The 20,259-nt window shown below is 39.7% G+C and overlaps 1 protein-coding gene across 2 annotated transcripts in view; it reads right to left on the reverse strand.

Annotated features, from left to right (window-relative positions):
- The window catches only part of Cmc1 (C-X9-C motif containing 1), a 104,153-nt gene that overhangs the window by 54,313 nt on the left and 29,581 nt on the right, over window positions 1-20,259 (reverse strand). For both annotated transcript variants that reach the window (XM_037208015.1, XM_028858069.2), the window contains exon 2: window positions 16,597-16,686. In XM_037208015.1, coding sequence (XP_037063910.1) covers window positions 16,597-16,686 — 90 coding nt within the window. The remainder of the gene's footprint in view (window positions 1-16,596; window positions 16,687-20,259) is intronic.

Here is a 20,259-nt window from a genome sequence, read left to right on the forward strand (position 1 = left end):
ATTGCCATGAGACTCAACATTAATCATGTCTCTGATCCAATCCTCCAAGGGTGCAGATCTTGCCTTAATGTCCTGATTATCGTCTTGCATGCTGCATTCACTTTCTCAAAAGCCGAAGATTCGATTATTATCTGGCTAGCTTCTGAATTTGGGACCATTCTATTTACTGCTGAAGACAGCCTTTGTAAGAAATCCATGAAGGATTCTTTCGGGCCCTGTATAACTTTTGTGAATGACTCAATTCTCTTTTCTGCTTCCTCAATTCTGTCCCATGCATTCATGGCTGCCATTCGACATAGAATTAGGGTTTGACTATCATATAAACATTGTCTTTGTATTTCAGCATATTGGCCTTCTCCAAGAAGCTGATCCTGGGAAATTTCCACACCTCTAGCCCTCCATTGACTCTCTATGGTCTTAGCCTCATCTCAGTACCACATGTGCCACTGCAGCTGTACTCTGAGTTCCAGGACAGTGGCTACAAGTTCTTTCCAGTCTTGAGGGATAATCCTATTACAAGTTGACCAGGATTTAACATTTGCTTTACAAATAGGGAATGAATGCCATAAGAGACTATTGCCTCCTTAAACCTTCTTAAATATAACATTTCAACTAGAGTCTAATTAGTTTGGACATGCACTTGATTAGGTAGCTGCTGTACGGCTACAAGATAAATTAAGTTTGATTGTTTGAAAACAGGCTTTCTTTCTGTAACCTTATAATCCAGTCCTGAAATAATTTCACCCTTAAATTCTTCAGTCTGAATCTGAATTTCTCTCTATAACTCATTTTAACAAGTTTTGCTAAAGCTTTTCTCCTGGCACTTAAACTGACTATCTTTTTAAATTGTAAAATAATAATAATAATAATAATATGCATAATTGTTGTTACATACATCCCATCAACATTAATTCTCTCATGTAATTGTTCCTTTTTTCAGACTGCCTAATGCTCTATCAAACAAAGACCAATTTCCTTCCATTGTACAGTTATTGCCCATTTTTTTTTTAATGTGGAAAATTTTCTCTCTTTTAAGTAGTTTCTCCCTTTAAAATATCTGATGTCTTAATTGACTTACCAAGTCTTCATAGAACAGTAGATCTCTGAGGGAATTTCAAAACAGCTACATAGCTTGGTTGTGGGGGACAGGGAGGGAGGGAGGGGGCAGGGAAAGAGAGAGAGGCAGAGAGAAAGCACCCTACTATCTACCAAGAGAAGAGAAAAAAAGCTAAGTGCCACGTGCTCCAGCTTGAGCCGATTTGGGCCTGAGTTCTGGCACCAACCACATGAGTTGACGATCTGGCTGCAAGCAGCTCCAGCGTGGGTAACCACTTGTAGCTACAGTCAAGTGCAGCTCTGACTGCGTGCAGCCGAACTGGTAGCTCCGGGCCCATAAACTCTGGCCGAGCCGGGGCCCATAACCACCAATGGCTTTTAATGAATTCTTGCCACATGGGTGCCAAATGTAGATGAAATTCTAAACAGTCTTATTAAATAAGAAACGCAGAGCCAAATACAGAGTTAACAGCCCAAGAGGTCAGAGCAGTAGCGAACAGACTTTAGCTTACCACTTGCTGCTGTCCATCCTTCCCCAGAGAGAGACCTTCCTTCTCCTGTGTGACCGTCTTTTTACTGCCTTTCTGTTCTACCTTCTCATTGGCTCTAAACCCAACCACATGATTTCCTCATCTATGTCTATACAGACCTCCAGGTCTCTATGGTTGGTACTGGGATTAAAGGTTTGGGTCACCACACTTGGCTGTGTCCTTGACCACACAGAGACTCTGCCTGCCATGCAATCAGATTAAGGGCGTGTGCCACCACTGCTGGACTTCTGCTAAATGGCTCGCTTTTAGCTCTGATCCCCAGGCAACTTTATTTATTAACATACAAATAAAATCACATTTCAGTACAAATAAAATATCACCATAGATAAAACCTGGTAAATCAAAGAAAAAACTGATAAAACAGGTGAGACTTGGCTGAAGAACGTGAAGTTTATGTGCTATGGGGCTAATAAAAGAGTAGACATACAATTTCTAAGATAAAAGGTTCATGGTTGTAAAAGTATCTATCTTTGGCCAGCTCACTTACTAAAGATCTTAAAGGCTGGCCTAGATGATCTGTAACTCAACCTCCATGATGAAATAAGGGACAGTCTAACTCTAAAAATCTAGCAACTCTACATACAAGAAAACTAACAGAACAGTCACAACCGAAAGCCGTCCTGTGTGTAGACAGCAGCAGCAGTGAAACTGGGCAACCTGAAGACCAGGACGCCATGCAGCCTGCTATGCCATGCAGCCTGCTTCTCCGGGCCACTTACGGAGAAATCAATAAAACGGTTCCTTTCAACCACTGCTTTGTTGTTCCTCATTCACATCACCTTGGCATCTTCCTCTTGGTGTGGAAAGATGTGTGTATATACACTGAAGGTTTTTGTTGCTGTAGCTGCTTTGAATTTCCACATAAGTCTATGTACAGTGAAGGATGAGGCCGCTGATCTAACCTGCATGTGTAAGATCACGAAGACAGAGTAAGTCCTATTGTATGAACATGACGAGTTGTAGCTCACCAACTAAATTTATGTCATCAGGAAAGATGTGGGAAGGAAATATAGCATGGAAAATATTACATGATGTCCTCAATTTGAGCTACTGATTGAAGAGATCTGAAAATCATGGGCATTAATGAAATGAATTGTAACTCAATCACGTGTAGTGGGCCATAGTCCAGTTCCTTACGGCCATATTACAAAGAAAGGAATGGGTCATATTTTTACAACCTCATCAAAAGTATGATTGTGATCAGACAATAATTTCCAAAAATTTTAGTCTTATACACTAAACACAAAGTATGCCTGTGGGTGATGTGCCAAATAATGAATAAGGCACAACTACCTTCAATTCAAGTTTGTGTCATATACTGACACAATTCAGTCTGTAGTGACTGTCTAAGTTCTCTGAAAGGCTTTGGATTCCCAATGTAGCACTAACTTTTCTAAGCCAGCTTGTTCAGTCCACATGAGTGATTTAAAAGGAAATAAATAAATAGCCAAGGCACAGCTATGCCCACATGAGTTTGTACTGAATTGGAATAAAGCTCTTCCTGCTGATCCACTGCACTTTTCCAAAGCACTAGGTTCAAATCGTGTTCTTTGTATTAACCTAGTTTTATCTGAAGCTAACCGATTGCCTACCTTTTGCATAAAGTACACTGGAAAAAAAAAAAAACAATGAAGACTCTGTATGTCACTTTAATTCTAGACAAGGTTTGGGTCTTAGGCAATATCACACTAGAGACATGTGAGGAAGGGGCTGAACCAGGGAAATTCTCTGTAATAAACACATGAAGTTCACAATGTCAAGAGAAAGTTGACCCTCTGTGTGGTAAGCTAGAAATTCTGTAGGAAGATAGGGTCTACTTTAATCAAGTCACACCAGATTTTCTTGGCCTTTGCTAGTACAAATAGTTGAAGTGATGAAAGGCATCTATAAGAGGGGTTCAGCGTTAATTTGTTGCTTTTTTAGTACAACTGTCATTAAAACTGAAGTTCAAAGGTTATGGTAAAGCATCAAAGGGATGAAAAAGTTCAACCTACAAAGACTATTTATTCACTTTACAGACGGATGCTAAAATGCACATTAAAACTAATGTTAGTCAGGAAGGGTAGCATGGCAGTATAAATTTTTAGATTACATCATAGAAATCAACTGTCCATAACTTAAAAGAACAGTGTAATCCCTCTTTTATCCATGGGAGATGAGCTCCAAGACACTCGTGGATGCCTCCAACTATGGCTAGAATGAAAACCTGTGAGATGTTGTGTCTTCCTCTGCGGCGTCCTGAGGGTTGCTATGCTGTACCAGGGTTAGCGTGCCTTCCAAAGTGAGGCTTGCCGCCTTCTCTGCAGCAGCACTCTTGCACTTTGGGGCCACTATCAAGGGGCACTTGAGCGCAGCACTGCATTGCTAAGCTGGTCCGCACACTTGAGGAGACTCCTGAGCACCTCATGGGTGGGTAGCTTACACAGCATGCCTACACCAGCCAAAGCGACAATTCACATCCATTCAACACTCGGAACTGTAGCAGTGCTAGTAACGTAAACTCACAAAGTGGTAACAGGACAAAGGACTACTGAGGTATGCTAATGTTATTTAGAAATTCTTAAGCCAAGAAGGCTTCTTAGAATTCAGAGACTTCAGACACTTCATTTAAAAATCCAACAAATCTGACAGAGCATCTCTTTGGAAAAGATGAAGAGCAACGCACACCAAAACAGCTATAAAAATCGAAGGCCACACCAGTCAGTGCCACCTTGCAGCTGATGACACCCTAACACAGCAGCCCAACAATTTCCACCCAAGACAAGAATGAACCACAGCCCTGGCAAACAAACATCACTGCTGGCCACAACTAAGCAACAAAATCTAGCTTTAAAGAATGCACACAGCCAAAATGTAAAGAAATGTTCAATATTCTGCTGTAAAATCAATCTTCTTTCAGCTTATTCGTAAAGTCAATCTTGGTGGTTAAGTGCCTGTAATCCAAGCACTTGGGAAGCTGAGTCAGGAGGATTCTGGTTCAAGGCTTCCCTAGGCTACATAGCAAGACCATGTCGTTAAAACCAACTCTATTTGTATTAAAAAAAAAAAAAAAAAAAAAAAAAAAGTTGGGTGTAGAAGTAACCGTCTACATCTACAGTTGGGCTGTAGTGGCACATACCTGTAGTCCCAGCACTCAGGAGTCAGAGGCAGGTAGATCTCTGAGTTCGAGGCCAGCCTGCTCAACAGAGTTAAGTTCCAGGGCAGCCAGATCTACAAAGAAACCCTGTCTCAAAAAAGAAAGAAAAAAATCAACTTCAAGTTTTTGCAGTCTTCTGAAGTCAGTCTTTGGCCTTCGTTTGTACGTTTTCCCACAATTCACTGCTGCTCTAAGCACATTTCTGCTGACACCTGGAGAAAGCATGTCCACGCCTGCCTCTGCAGTGCCAGAATCTGCAGTCTGAAATGTTATTTTCCAACTTCCCCACACTTACCCAAACCACTGGAAATACTTAAGGTCCAGGCAATACTTCTACTCAGACCCTGCTTAAGTCAGATCTGCTCTGGCTTTTTTTAATTCCCCATAAACTAATATCTAAGTATTCTATTATAAGTTGTTTCATGTAGTGTAGTTCTAGTTAGGTATGTGGCTTCTATTTAATCGACCTGACCATAACATATTCAAAAGCCAATTTCACTTTTTACTTTTATGGCATTTCTCACTATATTGGACAGGTTCTAGACATTCAAGAAATGTATTTTTTAGTGCTATGAAACATAGTTCAGGGGGACTGAAGAGATGACTCACTCAGTACAGTGCCTTCTGCATAAGCAGGAGGAGCAAGCTAATCCTCAGCACCTTGTAAAAAGCTCGATACAGCTGTGCACTGGGAAAGTGGAGAGAAGTGGGTCCAGACGGCCGACCATATCAGTGAACTCCAGGTTCAGTGAGAGAATCTATCAAAAGATGAGGGGAATAACTAACTGAGGGGTACCTGACACTGCCTGACCTACACACACACACACACACACACACACACACACACACACACACACACACCCTCATGTTTTTCAAATTCTATGAATTAAATTTAATTCCGTGAATTAAAAGCAACATTTTATATGTATATATATGTATATATATTTGCTTTTCAAGACCAGGTTTCTCTGTGTAACAGCCTTGGCTGTCCTAGAACTCACTTTGGAGACCAGGCTGGTCTCAAAGTCACAGAGATCCGTCTGCCTTTGCCTCCCAAATGCTGAAATTAAAGGCATGAGCCACCACCACCTGGCCATATTTTTTAATTAAGAAATTTAAAAATTTACTGGTCAATTCAGTCTTTATTACCTGTTTCCAGTAAAGGACTGATAAATGTAAAAACACTGCTAGAAAATTTAGAAAACTTACAAATCACCAGTGTTACCAGCACTTAGAAATAACTACTAAAGTTTCCTCATGACATTATTTTTCATAGCACTTATCACAATTGTAAGTATTTATTTGACGACCATCTCTTGCCACACCATGTGCTATTATCTCCTGCACACTCCAGAAGAATAAAGGACTAAATCTCTTCAACCATATTTATGTGGACATTTATATTGTGCACATAGCTGTGTGTATGACATATGTTCATTACTAGTTATTTTAGCAAACCCTTCCTGCATCCTTAAAAATTTTAGAAATTTGATCAACCTATGGTTAGGAACTTTTCAGTGAAGAGTCTGTATGTCTCTGGCTTCAAGAGTCATGTGACCACCACTGCGGGTGTGATGCAGGAAGAATACATGAGCAGCAGAGCAGATATCACCATCAATGCAGTCATGTGCCAGTTCCTGAATGAAAACCTACTGCTACTACTGGCCTCCCCATAAACCAGTGACACTTAGTATGCACTTACTGTATGCAAAACTCCTACCTATAAAGCACACAACAGGTAGAAGCCTGACAGCTATGCTTTTAGCAGTAATCTCATACATGGGGCTATGTTAGATATCTTTATGAATATTTATGACACGTTATCAACAAAGATAAAATTCTATTAGAAAAACTACTAGGCTGGGGAATGAGCACATTTGTGAAATTTTATTCTTTTCATAACACTGTACTGACAGTGTATCAGTTCTTTACAGTGTAAACACATTTCTCAAAACCTTGCCAACACTATTCATTACGTTTTCCTACCCACAAAACTCTTACCATGTGTGAATAGTTAAACACTTTTCATCTTTTAACTAGTCAGTGCTGATGTGAACACTATCTAGTTAATGAAATGAACAGATCTTAAGTATATACACTACTTGTTGAGACAAAAGACTGTTCAATACCAATCAGCAACAAGACAACATTGAGATCACTACAGGAAAATCCCTCAGTGTTCCTTTCCAATCAGTACCTGCCCTACTCCCATCGATTAATTCTGCCATACGAACACTGCCTGTCCTGGACCACACTGTTTATAATGGATGTGCATTTCACTCAGCAAGACATCTCTGAAAGCCATCTCTGCCGCTGTGGGGAGCAGCAGTTCTCTACTAGGCAATGGCCTACTGCACAGGAGCACTACAATCAGCCAACTCTTTCTTCCCCTGAAAGAAACCTAGGCTCCTTGTGATCTGTAGCTGTTAGGAATACCTAGGATACACTACTGCCTTGGCTTTCGGATCTGTGACCGTCCCCCCTCCTGGTCCTGGGTGGAGGTGAGTAAAGTGAGGGGTCAATGATCTTAGCTACAGCCCGTGGAGCAAGTATGACCCGGGATCACATGGAGCTTGGCCTTACCCTAAGTGCTACAAGTTCTAAGGTTCGCTTCATTTCTTTAATCTCATTTGCGGTCTCTTTTTTAGATTAAATATTTCTAATGAGCTTTAGGGTCATGTTTCCTGTAATTTCCATTCTGAGGTTTTCACATGAGATATTTTTCGGTTTTAGCATGCCCATTTTTTACTGTTTTAAATTTTCTGATTAAGATTTCCTACTTTATTTGTTGCAAGAACGTTCTGTTTTATATTCTTCATTACAACTGCTGCTTTAAGACTCTCGTCTGCTAATTTCACTTGAAGTTACCTGCCTTAACTAAGTGCACTTGAGAATGTGCCCTGCTTCCTGGGGTCTGGGTGTACTGAATTCTTTTGATTGTATTGTAACTGCTGTGGACAGTATGACATAGAAAGATTTTGAGCTGTTTAGTTTCTGTAAAGATTTTTTTGTCTCATTTAAGCAGACAGCTTAATCTACTCTACACACACACACACACACACACACACACACACACACACACACTTTTCAGGGTCTGCAGTTACATCAACCCCTGTCCTTGCCTCTTCAAACTTTCTTAGCAAGATTAACGAGTCTTTTTTCTCTTTTATCCATTCGGTGCTTTTCCAGTTTCAGTGACCCCAGCAAGTTCACTATGGAGTCGCCTGTCTCTCTTGTTTGACTCCCCTCTCCTTTCTGTTTTTGCTAATGATGAACGGGGAGAAGGAAAGGGGAAGGCTGACTTCTGATGAAGTCTATTTCATGGCCGCAATGGTGATTATACTGGCACAGACACTGTCCTAACTCATCGAGAGATACACTTATGACTTGTGCATACGTGATACAATTAAAGAAAGTAACAGGTTTCCATTTTCAACACAAGAAAAGAAGTAACATTGTGTTTGGGGACCAGGATCCCAGTACATACATAGCTCAGGCTGGACCTGAAATTTCAAGACAGCCCACAAGGGCCGTACACTCACACTCCTTTTCTCTCAACACCCTGAGTACTGAGGCTACAGGCACACAGCTCCACACAGCAGGAGCCACTCAGCTGTGGGACTTAGATTTAAATTTATTCTATAAGTTTATTCACAAATACCCCATCCCAAAAAAAACAAACCCACAAAAATAAACTAGAAGGAGATTACTGGGCTACAACTGTAATCTGTAATTTCCCATTTTAAAGGCAGATTGTACAAATGATACAACCCACTTCCACACACTGACTCTAAGAGCAACACAACCAATCGGACAGTGAGACACTTCTATTCACTTCAGGCACTATGGTTTAAGGACTCCATACAAAAGGAGAATTTCCAGTGGTTCTCTTTATACTAGTCAATTCATTCTAGAGTTCTGTGGAAACCAAATGGCCTCTGTAACATTTTGAACAGACAAGATTTCTATTATACTACACTTCAGTCAAAATACAAAATTTACAAGTGCCAGGCTTGGGCTCCCTAGAAAGAATGCAATCACTGCAGGAGGATCATCAGGTAGCTTAAGCAAAGTGTGATCTTTAACAGATTTTAAATACAAGGGCACAGTACTGTTTAAAGACTATAACTAATTTTGGATTAATTTCTCCTAAGATGAAAGGATTTAAGTCTATTACAAGAAAATAATTAAAAGTTGATGTTTAGGAATATGAGGATAATAAAAACTTGCTAATGAAATGTGGCATAAAAGCCATGTCATATTTTATAATGATGTTTATTCATTTTAACAAGACTGTTAAGTCTTAAGGCATGCATTTCTTTGCTACTGAGTTCAAATGCAGACTTTCCACAATGAAATATATCTTCAAGGATTAGCTGCACACATCAGTCATTTTAAAATATTACGTTCCCAGCTGGGAGGCAGCACAGTCAGCAAAGAGCTTGCTGTGCAAGCATCAAGACGGGAGTTTGGATTCCTAACACCGCATTAAAAGGCCAGGTATGAGGCCACATGGCATTAATCCTAGCACTGGGGAGACAAAACAGGAGGGTCACTGGCGCTTGGGACCAACTAGTCTTACCCAATTGGTGAGTTCCAGATGCAGTAAGAAACCATATATCAGAAAACAGGGCTGAAGCCACCTCCATTTCTGGCCTCCATGCACATAACCCTTCACATAGACATGGATATACCACGTAAACACAGAAATAAAGAAAGTAAACAAAGAATTAAGTTCAGCTGCTTAGACAAAGTCCCTTGTTAGTATTCTCATTTAAATATTAAAAGCATTAAAAGGCTTCATTTACTTCTGAAATCACAATATTCAAGGATATTTATGTCTAATTACACAGGGCAATCACAATAAGCCATAAGTCTGACAGTAAAATCCTGAGTTTACAAATGCAACAACTAGATCAATGAACAATGACCACCATATCTCCTTTCAGCATAAAAATTAATTCACTTGTATAAAATTAAGCCTCATAAGGAAAAATATTGCTAATTAATTTTTATTATGTCCATTTACAGACAAGAGGTAGCAGAGCACACCTGATACTGTAGCTGTCCCTGAAGAAGCTCACTGTCAAGGCTGGCTCTTAGCTGGCATCTAAGAACGTGGCGTTGGAGAATGTTTTCATCACTATGCAACTGATCAGAGTGGTTACTGAGCTTGAGTTGTTTGTGCAAACAATATGGTTTATGCTGAACAACTGCTTTCCTTCTAGGCATCTGAAATCACGGTACCTGTCAGGCAGAAGTTGCCCACAGACCCAACTCCCAGTAAAACTTCGTATCTCTGGATCAAGTCTCTAATAAACTTCCCCAATAGATGACACCTGGCCTCTACTGTCACCAATCCCACACTGGCAAAGCTCATACCATGGTAAGTGACTCTACTGGGAGAAGATTCTTGGAAATAATTTTCATGATCCTGACTACATGCTGAGTCCTTACAGCAAATCACTGAATCCAGGAGTGGCTGGAGGAACCCTAACATAGTCCAGTGTGTAAGGGCAGGAGCATCAGCTGGGCTCTACATCTATCTGTAACACTTAAACGACATTCTCAATACACCCAAGCCAGTCTGAAGCTGTGTTACGTCGCCACTTCAGTGTCAGTTAAGATCGGCATACTGATGCAAATGGCAAAGACATGGTGTGATTCAAACGTCAAGTGAAAGAAAAGGAGTGGGTGACTTCAGGCAGTCCAGTGGGGCAGACGCGTTTAATCACATGCAGTCTTGTGTCAATGCTCCTTTGCAAATTTCCTAAAGAACATCTCCCATGATCCTATATTGATGTAACTAACCGTCTTATTAAATAAGAAACACAGAAACAATGTAAAAGAGAAAGCCGAGAGGACAGAGCTCAGAGCTAAAATCTCACCCTTCCGCCTGCGGTGTCCCAGCTTCCCGAAAGAGACCTATTTCCTGTCTGTTCATCTATTTATAGTATTTTGTTCTGCCTTCTCATTGGTTGTAAACCCAAACACGTGACTGCCTCGTCACTGTCTGAATGTACAGCCCCCCAGGTCTTAAAGGCATATGTCTTCAATGCTGGCTATATCCCTGAACACACAGATATCTATGGGATTAAAGGCGTGTGCCACCACCGCCACACTCTTGCTATGGCTCTAATAGCTCTGACCCCCGGACAACTTTATTTATTAACATACAATCAAAATCACATTTCAGTACAATTAGATTACCACCACAATCCTACTTGGATTTTTTTTTTTTTTTTTTGTCTACTCATACATCATTAGAGTTTGGCAAAAACCAATGTATTTCATCATGTGGATGACAGAACAAGACAGTAGCCTCTCCGCTACTTAATGTCAGCTCTGTAATGTCCAAGGACACCAACAAGTCAGACTTCTTGTTGCCTTACATTTAGTCCTTTATCCAGCACCTCCACTTTCTGGCCAAAAGATCAAGAGGACTACACCACAAACACAGGTTAAAATAAGGTAAACGGAGATCCCAGGCTAGGCTAAGGAGCATTCTTGGCCACTCCTGATAACAAAACACTTTTTATTTTGATGATAAAAAGGAAAGTCTTACTTTTTTTTAAAAACAAACATCATGATACAACATAGCAAATTTATATCAAAAATCAACTGTGCACTGGAAAAAGCCAAGAATTATAACGAGGAATTTAAACCATCTCTTTAATACAAAGTTAGCAATTCCTAGAACCATGAATCAAAGTATTGAGGCCCTCAACACAGCTGTAGGAAGGGCTTCTGCTTGGGGCTGGGGAGGAGGGGCAGGAGAGGATCCTAGAAATTCAGCCCCTCTGGAGTTTCCCATCAGTGCCATCCTCTGTGTGCTCAATGAGGTGAAGTCAGCTTGCAGACTTTAGTAATTTGTTCTAGCGGCTTCACTCATGAACACAAACCCTACTGGCAGAAAAGGACTGATATAAAGCTGAGATTTCTTTTGACATAAAAATTTTACAAACTTGTCAAAGTTTACCCAAGTAAGATCAGAATTCTCTATGTATCTAACCTCTATATATACTCCCCTTACATAATCAAATCAAAGTTCCACATCTGACAGAGGATTGATCTCCACAATATGTAAAGAACTCAAGAAACTAGACATCAAAGTACTGAACAGTCCAATTAAAAAATGGGCTAAACAGCTAAACAGAGAATTCACAAAACAAGAATCACAAATGGATGAAAGACATTTAAAGAAATGATGAACATCTTTAATCATCAGAGAAATGCAAATCAAAACAACTCTGAGATACCACCTTACACCTGTCAGAATGGCTACAATCAAAAACACCAATGACAGTCAATGTTGGAGAGGATGTGGAACAAAGGGAACACTCCTCCACTGTTGGTGGGAATGTAAACTTGTACAACCACTGTGGAAATCAGTATGGCGGTTTCTCAGAAAATTAGGAAACAAACTACCTCAAGACCCAGCCATCCCACTCTTGAGCATATACCCAAGGAATGCTGATTCATACCATAAAGATGCATATTCAGTAATGTTCATAGCAGCACTATTTGTAATAGCCAGAAACTGGAAACAACCTAGATGCCCGTCAACGGAAGAATGAATGAAAAAAATGTGGTACATATACACAATGGAGTACTACTCAGCAGAGAAAGGCAATGAAAGCATGAAATTTGCAGGCAAATGGATGGAACTAGAAAAAAATCATTCTGAGTGAGGTAACCCAAACCCAGAAAGACAGTCATGGTTTGTACTCACTCATAAGTGGATTCTAGATATAAAATAAAGAACAATCAGACCACAACCCATAGAACCATGGAGGATATATATATAGCATGGAGGTCCCTAGGATGACTGTGGCTTATAATAAATTTCAGTTTTACTCAATTATTGAAAAAAAATAGCCAAATGAATGGAAACACATGAACTATGAACCAAAGGCTGAGGGGCCCCCAGCTGGATCAGGCCCTCTGAATAGGTGAGACAGTTGATTGGCTTGATCTGTTTGGGAGGCAACTAGGCAGTGGTACTGGGTCCAGTGTTCATTGCATGAGTTGGTTGTTTGAAACCTGGAGCTTATGCAGGGACCCCTGGCTCAGTATGGGAGGAGGGGACTGGACCTGCCTGGACTGAGTCTACCAGGTTGATCGTAGTCCTCGGGGGAAGCTTTGCCCTGGAGGAGGTGGGAATGGGGCGTCGGCTGGGGGGAAAGGGAGGGGGTGGGAGGGGGGAGAACAGGGGACCCCGTGGCTGATATGTAGATCTGAATGGTATTGTAAAATAAAATAAAAGGAAAAAAAATTTAAAAAAAAAAAGTTCCAAAAGATGGTAAATAGTACATTTCTAGTCAAAAAAGAAACACATGCTTGTGTTTCTTATTTTATATATGTATAAAATGCATGTGCGTGCACACGCATACATACACACACACACACACACACACACACACACACACACACACACACACACGGCAGACAAGGTTCACTCTATAGCATAGGTTAATCTCAAAGACTGGACACTCCAGCCTGCATATCCCAAGTACTGGGATTACAGGTATTTACAGCCAGGCATGGCAACACACACATTAAATCTCAGCATTTAGGAGATGTACAGAATCACATAATTGTATATTAAAGTTAAATTTTATTACTTGGAAATGAAATGGTGAAAGATTTTAAACATTACCTATTGCTTAAAGGCAGTTTCATTATTCTAACCTCAGATGAAATGTGCAACTTAGACTGAATGGGGTTAGGTAAAACCCAATAGTGCATGGATAACAAAGATGCTGTAGAAGCTGGTGAAAAATCGTAATGGGGAGAGCACAAGGAAGAACACAGCAACCTGGCTGAAACTGATATTCATTAGGGTACTCTTCACATCAATAGCGACCATTTGGACTCTGTGGTCTTTATCAGTGCCCCAGCTGGTAATGGTGGAAGGTTAATGCCTTACCCCATTCTGTTCAATTTTCTACCCTAATTAGCCCTCCAAATCTATAGCTGTGAGTACCAAGTGTCTGTGCTCAAAAGAAACTAATTAATGCTAACAAATTAGATCAAGTCCAAAGATCCAACAGCCAAACTCTTAGTTAAATGCTCCTGTTAATAGGAAGTGTAGCTGTCAATAACCGCCGCTGGTGACTATACCAAGGCACCCTCATCCACTGAAAGTGATTTCATCTCTCTCCATCCCTAGAAAAGCTTCCATCTAGCTCCTTCACAAACCTAAGCTGCTGGCAGTCTGACCCAGTTCTTACAACCAGCAGGGTTGAAAGGACATAGAAAAAAAGTAAACAGAAAAGCTTTCCTACACAGCAATGTTCAGACATTCAGCGGAAAGTCAGATCACTTATTAAAGTTTCTATATCTTTATCTAGAAATCATACAATCAGCATACATAATGCTCCTAAGTGAAATCCTATAAATGTATTAAATACTACTTAATAAAGCAGAATACAAACAGTACATAAATGGCAGTGTCCTGGCTCTGAACTATGACTGACTTACTGTTCTACTTGAGCACAGCCCCAACTGCGGGACTGACACTAGCACACACTCCTGTCACGGGGCAAATGAAGACTCGGATATTGTGTGTCAATAAATAAGATTACGTTCTAAGCACTATTTAGAAACAGTCTTTAAAAAAAAGTCAATATCCAAATATTCATAAATCAATTATCGCATACTTTCTAGTAATGGAAAATGACTAAAATAATCTAAATGAGTCTCAAATTCTGAGATGCTATACTACATGTTTTTATATTTATTTATTCATTTATGTGCATTTGTATGCTTTGTGTGGGTGTATGTGTCAAGGTGCGCTTTGGGGGTCAGAGGACAACTTGTGGGACCTGGAGTGGAATTCGGGTCTTCAGGCTTGGTGGCAAATGTCTTTACCACTAAGCCATCTCATCAACCACCAAGATGCTTTTACTAGTCAAAATACTGTAAATTTTTAAAACCAAAATCTTAACATGATGAATAACTTAATTCTTAAGAAAACTTGAAACTGCATTATTTATTTTCTGCCATTATAATATAGTCATTGTAAAGCACAAATATTTTATACTCTACTCTTTCATCTCAGAAACCAAAAGAGCATCACTTTCTAAAAGCACACTGCTGAAACCAGAATCACACAGTAATCCTGCATTTTCATCCGAATCTTACAAGCTAACCAGTAACTAAGTTAGCTTGCTTTCTCATACTCAAGGTATCATGGTAACGGGTTCCAAAACAGAAAAGATGCACTTGTTTTTACTACTCCAGATTGGAGATTCTAGTGACAATTTTCCCTACTAGTGGAAAGTTCTACCCAGATAACTTTATTTTACTTACAAGATTCCCCCTGCCTCCCCTGAATAAGACGACTGTGTTTTGAAACGTCCCATGAGGCGAGTGGAAAACCGCCTCTTGAGGTTATTAGTGTGACACCTGCCAATGCCAGATGTGCCCTGAACCCTGCAGGTGCCAATGGGCTAATTTCTCCTGACACCTGGGGTAGAGGAGTTGAAGGAAGGTACCCTGATTAAACAATCAATCTCCAATGAAAGCAAGAGTAATATCACAGAATGACTTTTAAATTACTAACTGATAGAGAATTTCAAATATAATATTCATATAAGTCCTACAATGCAAACAACACAATGATACCATAGGAAGCATTCCTATTTTATTGGCTCCACTGTATTCCAGAAGTCAGCTCAAGGGCTGAAGGAGAAAGCGAAAAGGCAGGTTACCTTTACTGACAGTCACAAAACTGGAGCTGACACAGCTGAAACTGGCAGTCATCGGTGGTGCAATTCGCTCACTAGAAATTACGGTTGTGCTTGGACAAAGGAGACCATGGGGAAAGGGAGCCAGGGTGGGGAGCGGGAAAACAGCCAGTCTCAGCACAAAATAGTAAATAAATAAATAAATAAATAAATAAATAAATAAGACTTCGTTTATTTTTATTTTATATGAGTGTTTTGTCTATACATACATCTGTGCATGGAGTGTGCTTCTGGTGTCCAATGAAACAAAAGAGGATATCAGATGGAACTGGAGTTACAGACAGATGACTGTGAGCAGCCATGTGGGTGCTAGGACACCCTGGATCCTCTCTCTCTACAGGAACAGCCAGTGCTCTTAACCACTGAGCCATCTCCCCAGGCCCATTAGCAAAATTTTATTGCCTTTGTTTTTTTGATTGCCATTCCAAGAGGTCTATAATTTTTAAAGACATATCTTCAGTAAAGTTCCCACCTACTTTCCTAACAGCCCAGCAACTACAGACCTATGATGGCCCCAGTTTTTAGTTATCACTATCACTTTATTTGTGTTTTTACAAGAATGTTACTTATCAATCAACAATATTTCTAAAATTACGATACACAGGAATGGTACTGTGAGATATATTTTCAAAGACATGCATGTGTGAGTACCCCTACATGACTTAAATAACTAACTTCCACTTTAAAACATAGGACAAAGCAGAGCACACACAAAGCAAGTTCAAGCAAGACTGGCCACTAAGGAAACCATCGCTGTGTGAGCCTGTGTGTGCTACATGAGAACAGGCTCCAGAGGCACCTGAGGCCCAAATCACACTTGATTCTCTTCTTTCCTTCTCTCTTCAGAACACTCACATCAAGCTTTCCTCTGTAAACATACTCTGGGAAGGACGATTTTTGCTCCTATCAGAGGAATGCTTTTAAATTGTAAATGAACTGCACACTGACTGCAAGTCTGGGAGCGGAATGCTAGTATCTCGTGGAAGTGTGAGGAGCAGCTCATACATATTAATCCAGACTGCTTGACTGGGAGGCAAAGGATTAAATTCACATCCTATTATTACAAATGAGTTTGATCTTTATATGAATAGATGAATCTTACCTTCAACTTGTTCAGAACACCTCTCTCTGGCCTTTTCTCTCATTATTTTTGGGATCAGAACATCTTTTTCCACATGTCTGAGATGCTGCTCTGGAAAAGAGATTTTATGGTGTCTCAAGTCAATAACCAGACAGGAAAAAAAATACTAACATTCTAGTTTATTTGCCTAAGTAAATGTGTTTTAAATGGCTCTTTTACTAATGGATAAAGTTGTGACTACTTTAATCACCATAAATCATTCTAAATATTTTTATATAAAAGAAAATGGAAGAGTCACAAGCAACATCTTTCTAAAAATATCTCTGTAAATTTTACTAAGTACTTCTCTGACATGGCACAAATCTAAAGTCTGATTCTCATTTTCTTATTAATGTAATTCGCAAATGTTTTGATTTTCAGATACTGAGATGCAGAGATAGATGAAAAGACACAAAATTAAAAGACATGAGAAGTGCACCTCACCTCTGGTACAAGTGGCCTAAGAGATAAGTAACTGGCACAGAAAACCCAACCCTGCAGAGGCCTAGGAAATTACATGAGATTTCTGAGCCCTTTAAACACACTGTCCACCATGGGCTGAAACTGCAAACCAAGCTTCCTAACAACCCGTGCTTCCTAAATTCTGAGAGCCCTGGAAAGCTAAGGAGTGGTTTCCTAATAAAACCACAAGGGACCCAGAAGACAAAAGGCAGGTGAGATCTGATAAAAGGAGATGGCCACATGTCCATGTGCCCAGGAAAACTGACGCCAACGTGGGTCATGCAGAAGCTACCTAAGGACCAAAGCAGAAATCATAGTCACTAGCCCTCTGCTGCCATCAGACCACAGAGTGAAAGAAAGGTATTTAACCCCCAAAACCCAGGAATTCTCTAAGAAGATCTGGAGCCTCTAAACTCTGATAGTGTGTCAATAGCTTTTAGGTATGGGCAGCTATGAACTAAATACATATTTATAGAAAATAGTCTCTCTTGTAGCATGAATCTTGAAAGGTCTTATCAATAAAAACAAACCCGGAGCCAGGTATTGGGGTGAATGTTGAAAGATAGAGAAACAGAACCAGCCACAGCTAACCTCACCTCACCAACTTCTCAGCTGATCCTGTTTCCTCAAACTGGAAGCCTCTGAGTCCTAATTCGGAATGAATCTCAGCTGAATTACTGTTAAAAGCCTAAAAGCTTAACCAGCTTAGTTCCTGGTCCTCACACCTTATATACTTTTCTGCTTCCTGTCATCACTTCCTAAGATTAAAGGTGTGTGTCACCATGCCTGGCTGTTTCCAGTGTGGCTTTGAACTCACAGAGATCCAGATGGATCTCTGCCTCCCAAGTGATAGGATTAAAGGCGCGTGTGCCACCATTTTCTGGCCTCTATGACTCTCTAGCGGCTGTTCTGTTCTCTGACCCCAGATAAGTTTATTAAGGTGCACAATATTTTGGGGAACCAATATCATATCTCTCCCTCTCTCTCTCTCTCTCTCTCTCTCTCTCTCTCTCTCTCATCACACACACACACACACACACACACACACACACACACACACACACACACCAAGCAACCAACACCAAGAACAAAGCATCCAAGAATCACCTTAGTCTGAAGAACAAAGTGACACTGAATAACCAACCACAATTTATAAAATAGTAATCGACTCCTAAGAGAGTTAAAAGCAAAAGAGAGGGGATGTTAAAAACATAAAATAAAAAGAGAGAAACAAATAAATATACATGAGTCCTCAGACAGAAGTAGGGCATGACTATCTAAACCCACTTGGGTAAAATGCCTAACCCTGCAAAATGAAAGGCACATTGCCCACACAAGGGAATGACATGGGCATCATGTCTAGCAGAATGTGGAGCAACAAGATGACAGACAGAGTCTCCAAGTCTCTGAGAGGTGCTTTCCTTATACCTACAAACACAAGAGTCAAACCCCCAATTAAGAGTGAGGTTAAAGACTTTCAGAAATGCAGGAACTAAAATGTTTATTCTGAGTGATCTCCTTATTACTACTGCATGACTTAGAACTACACTTGTGCTCAAGGATTACAGGTCAGCCGGTTGCTATGCGAGGACTCAATGACAGTTATTGATTTCAATAGCTGCAAAAAGCTGTGACTGGAGGATTTGTTTACAATGAATTCTTTCTTCATCTCTGCATCTGACATCTGGGCTGGAATGGCACAGGCAGGGCTTGCTGAGCTAGGATGTCACTACATGTCTCTCTGTTTGGTGTGAATTCTTAAAAGTTTAGCAGGTGGGTTAGGAGACACCAAACTAAGAAGGAATGTCTAGAGGTGGAACAATCTGGAGACAGCCAGGTGAGCCCCATGTGGCCTTTTATGATCTTGCCCCCCAAACCACACAACATCATTATATGATTCCAAGTTTTAGGGATATCCCTATTTAGGTGGGAAGGAATGGAACTCCATCGTTTGCATCAAGACCACATTAGAAATGAGCATGAGAATGGGAGATAAGATAACCTTTGTAAAATAAAATCACAAAAGAAACAAAATATACTGATTTTTAAAAAAAAACATACTAAATGGTAAAAAATAATAATAAGGCATACCACATAAAGGCATATTTAAAGATTCATTTATTTATTACTTTTGTGTATGTTTGCCTGGCATATGTATATGTATGTGCACCACATGCAAGCTTGGTGCACTTGGGGTCAGAGCGGATGTCAGAACTGGAGTTATAGATGGCTGTGAAAACCAAACCAAACCAAGCAACAAGTGCTCTCAACTACTGAGCCATATTTCAAGGCCCAAACAAACCACCTTTAAGTTTACATTGTAAAACTGTAAAATAGTTTAACATTATCGAATAATTTGATATAACATTTATAGACAACTCCACTTAACAGGACATTTATCAAAATTAAACTGTAACTTGATGAAACAAATCACTGAACATCTGAAAGAATTCAAAGCACACAAAGCTTGTCCTCTGGAAAACAACATAATTAAGTAAAAAATCAGTGATAGAAAGATCTTTGGATATCTCTAAACATGTTTAAAAACAGTAACATGTTTTTAGGTAATACATTGGGTCTAAAATGATATCCAAAGGGAAATTATAAAATATTTCAAAATTAATGACAGTGAAAAATATATCAAAAGTCTGATACTATAGCTAAAACAGTACTTGCAAGGAAATGTGTGGTACTGAGAGCCTATGTAGAAATAGGTTTCAAATCAATGTAAGCACCTACCTTGAAATGCCAGAAAACTGGCAAATAAAACATGAAACAAGCAAGGGAATGATATAATATAAAAAGCAAAACAAAAATAATTAAAAACAAAATCAATGAAACAAAGCTGGTTAAGATAATTAAAACTGATAAACCCTAAGACTGATAGGGGGTTCACAAATTCCAAACATGAAAAATACAAATTTTTAAACAGAAAGTGAAGGTCACTCAAATTTGGAACAGTAAATTTGACAATTAAAATAAAAGACAAATTTCTTGAAACCAAAAAAAAAAAAATTAAAAATCCAGATTGGAAAGGAAAAAGTACAATTACAGCTATCAGAGGTAAATCTACAGAAAATCAGAAACGATCTACAAGAAAGCTATGGATTTAGTAAAAGAATTAGCAAGACTGACAGACACAAAGCAATGTGCAAAATTCAAATAGAGATGGGACAGAAAAGG

This window comes from Peromyscus leucopus, chromosome 7 (assembly GCF_004664715.2).
Source record: "Peromyscus leucopus breed LL Stock chromosome 7, UCI_PerLeu_2.1, whole genome shotgun sequence".
NCBI classification, from domain to species: domain Eukaryota; kingdom Metazoa; phylum Chordata; class Mammalia; order Rodentia; family Cricetidae; genus Peromyscus; species Peromyscus leucopus.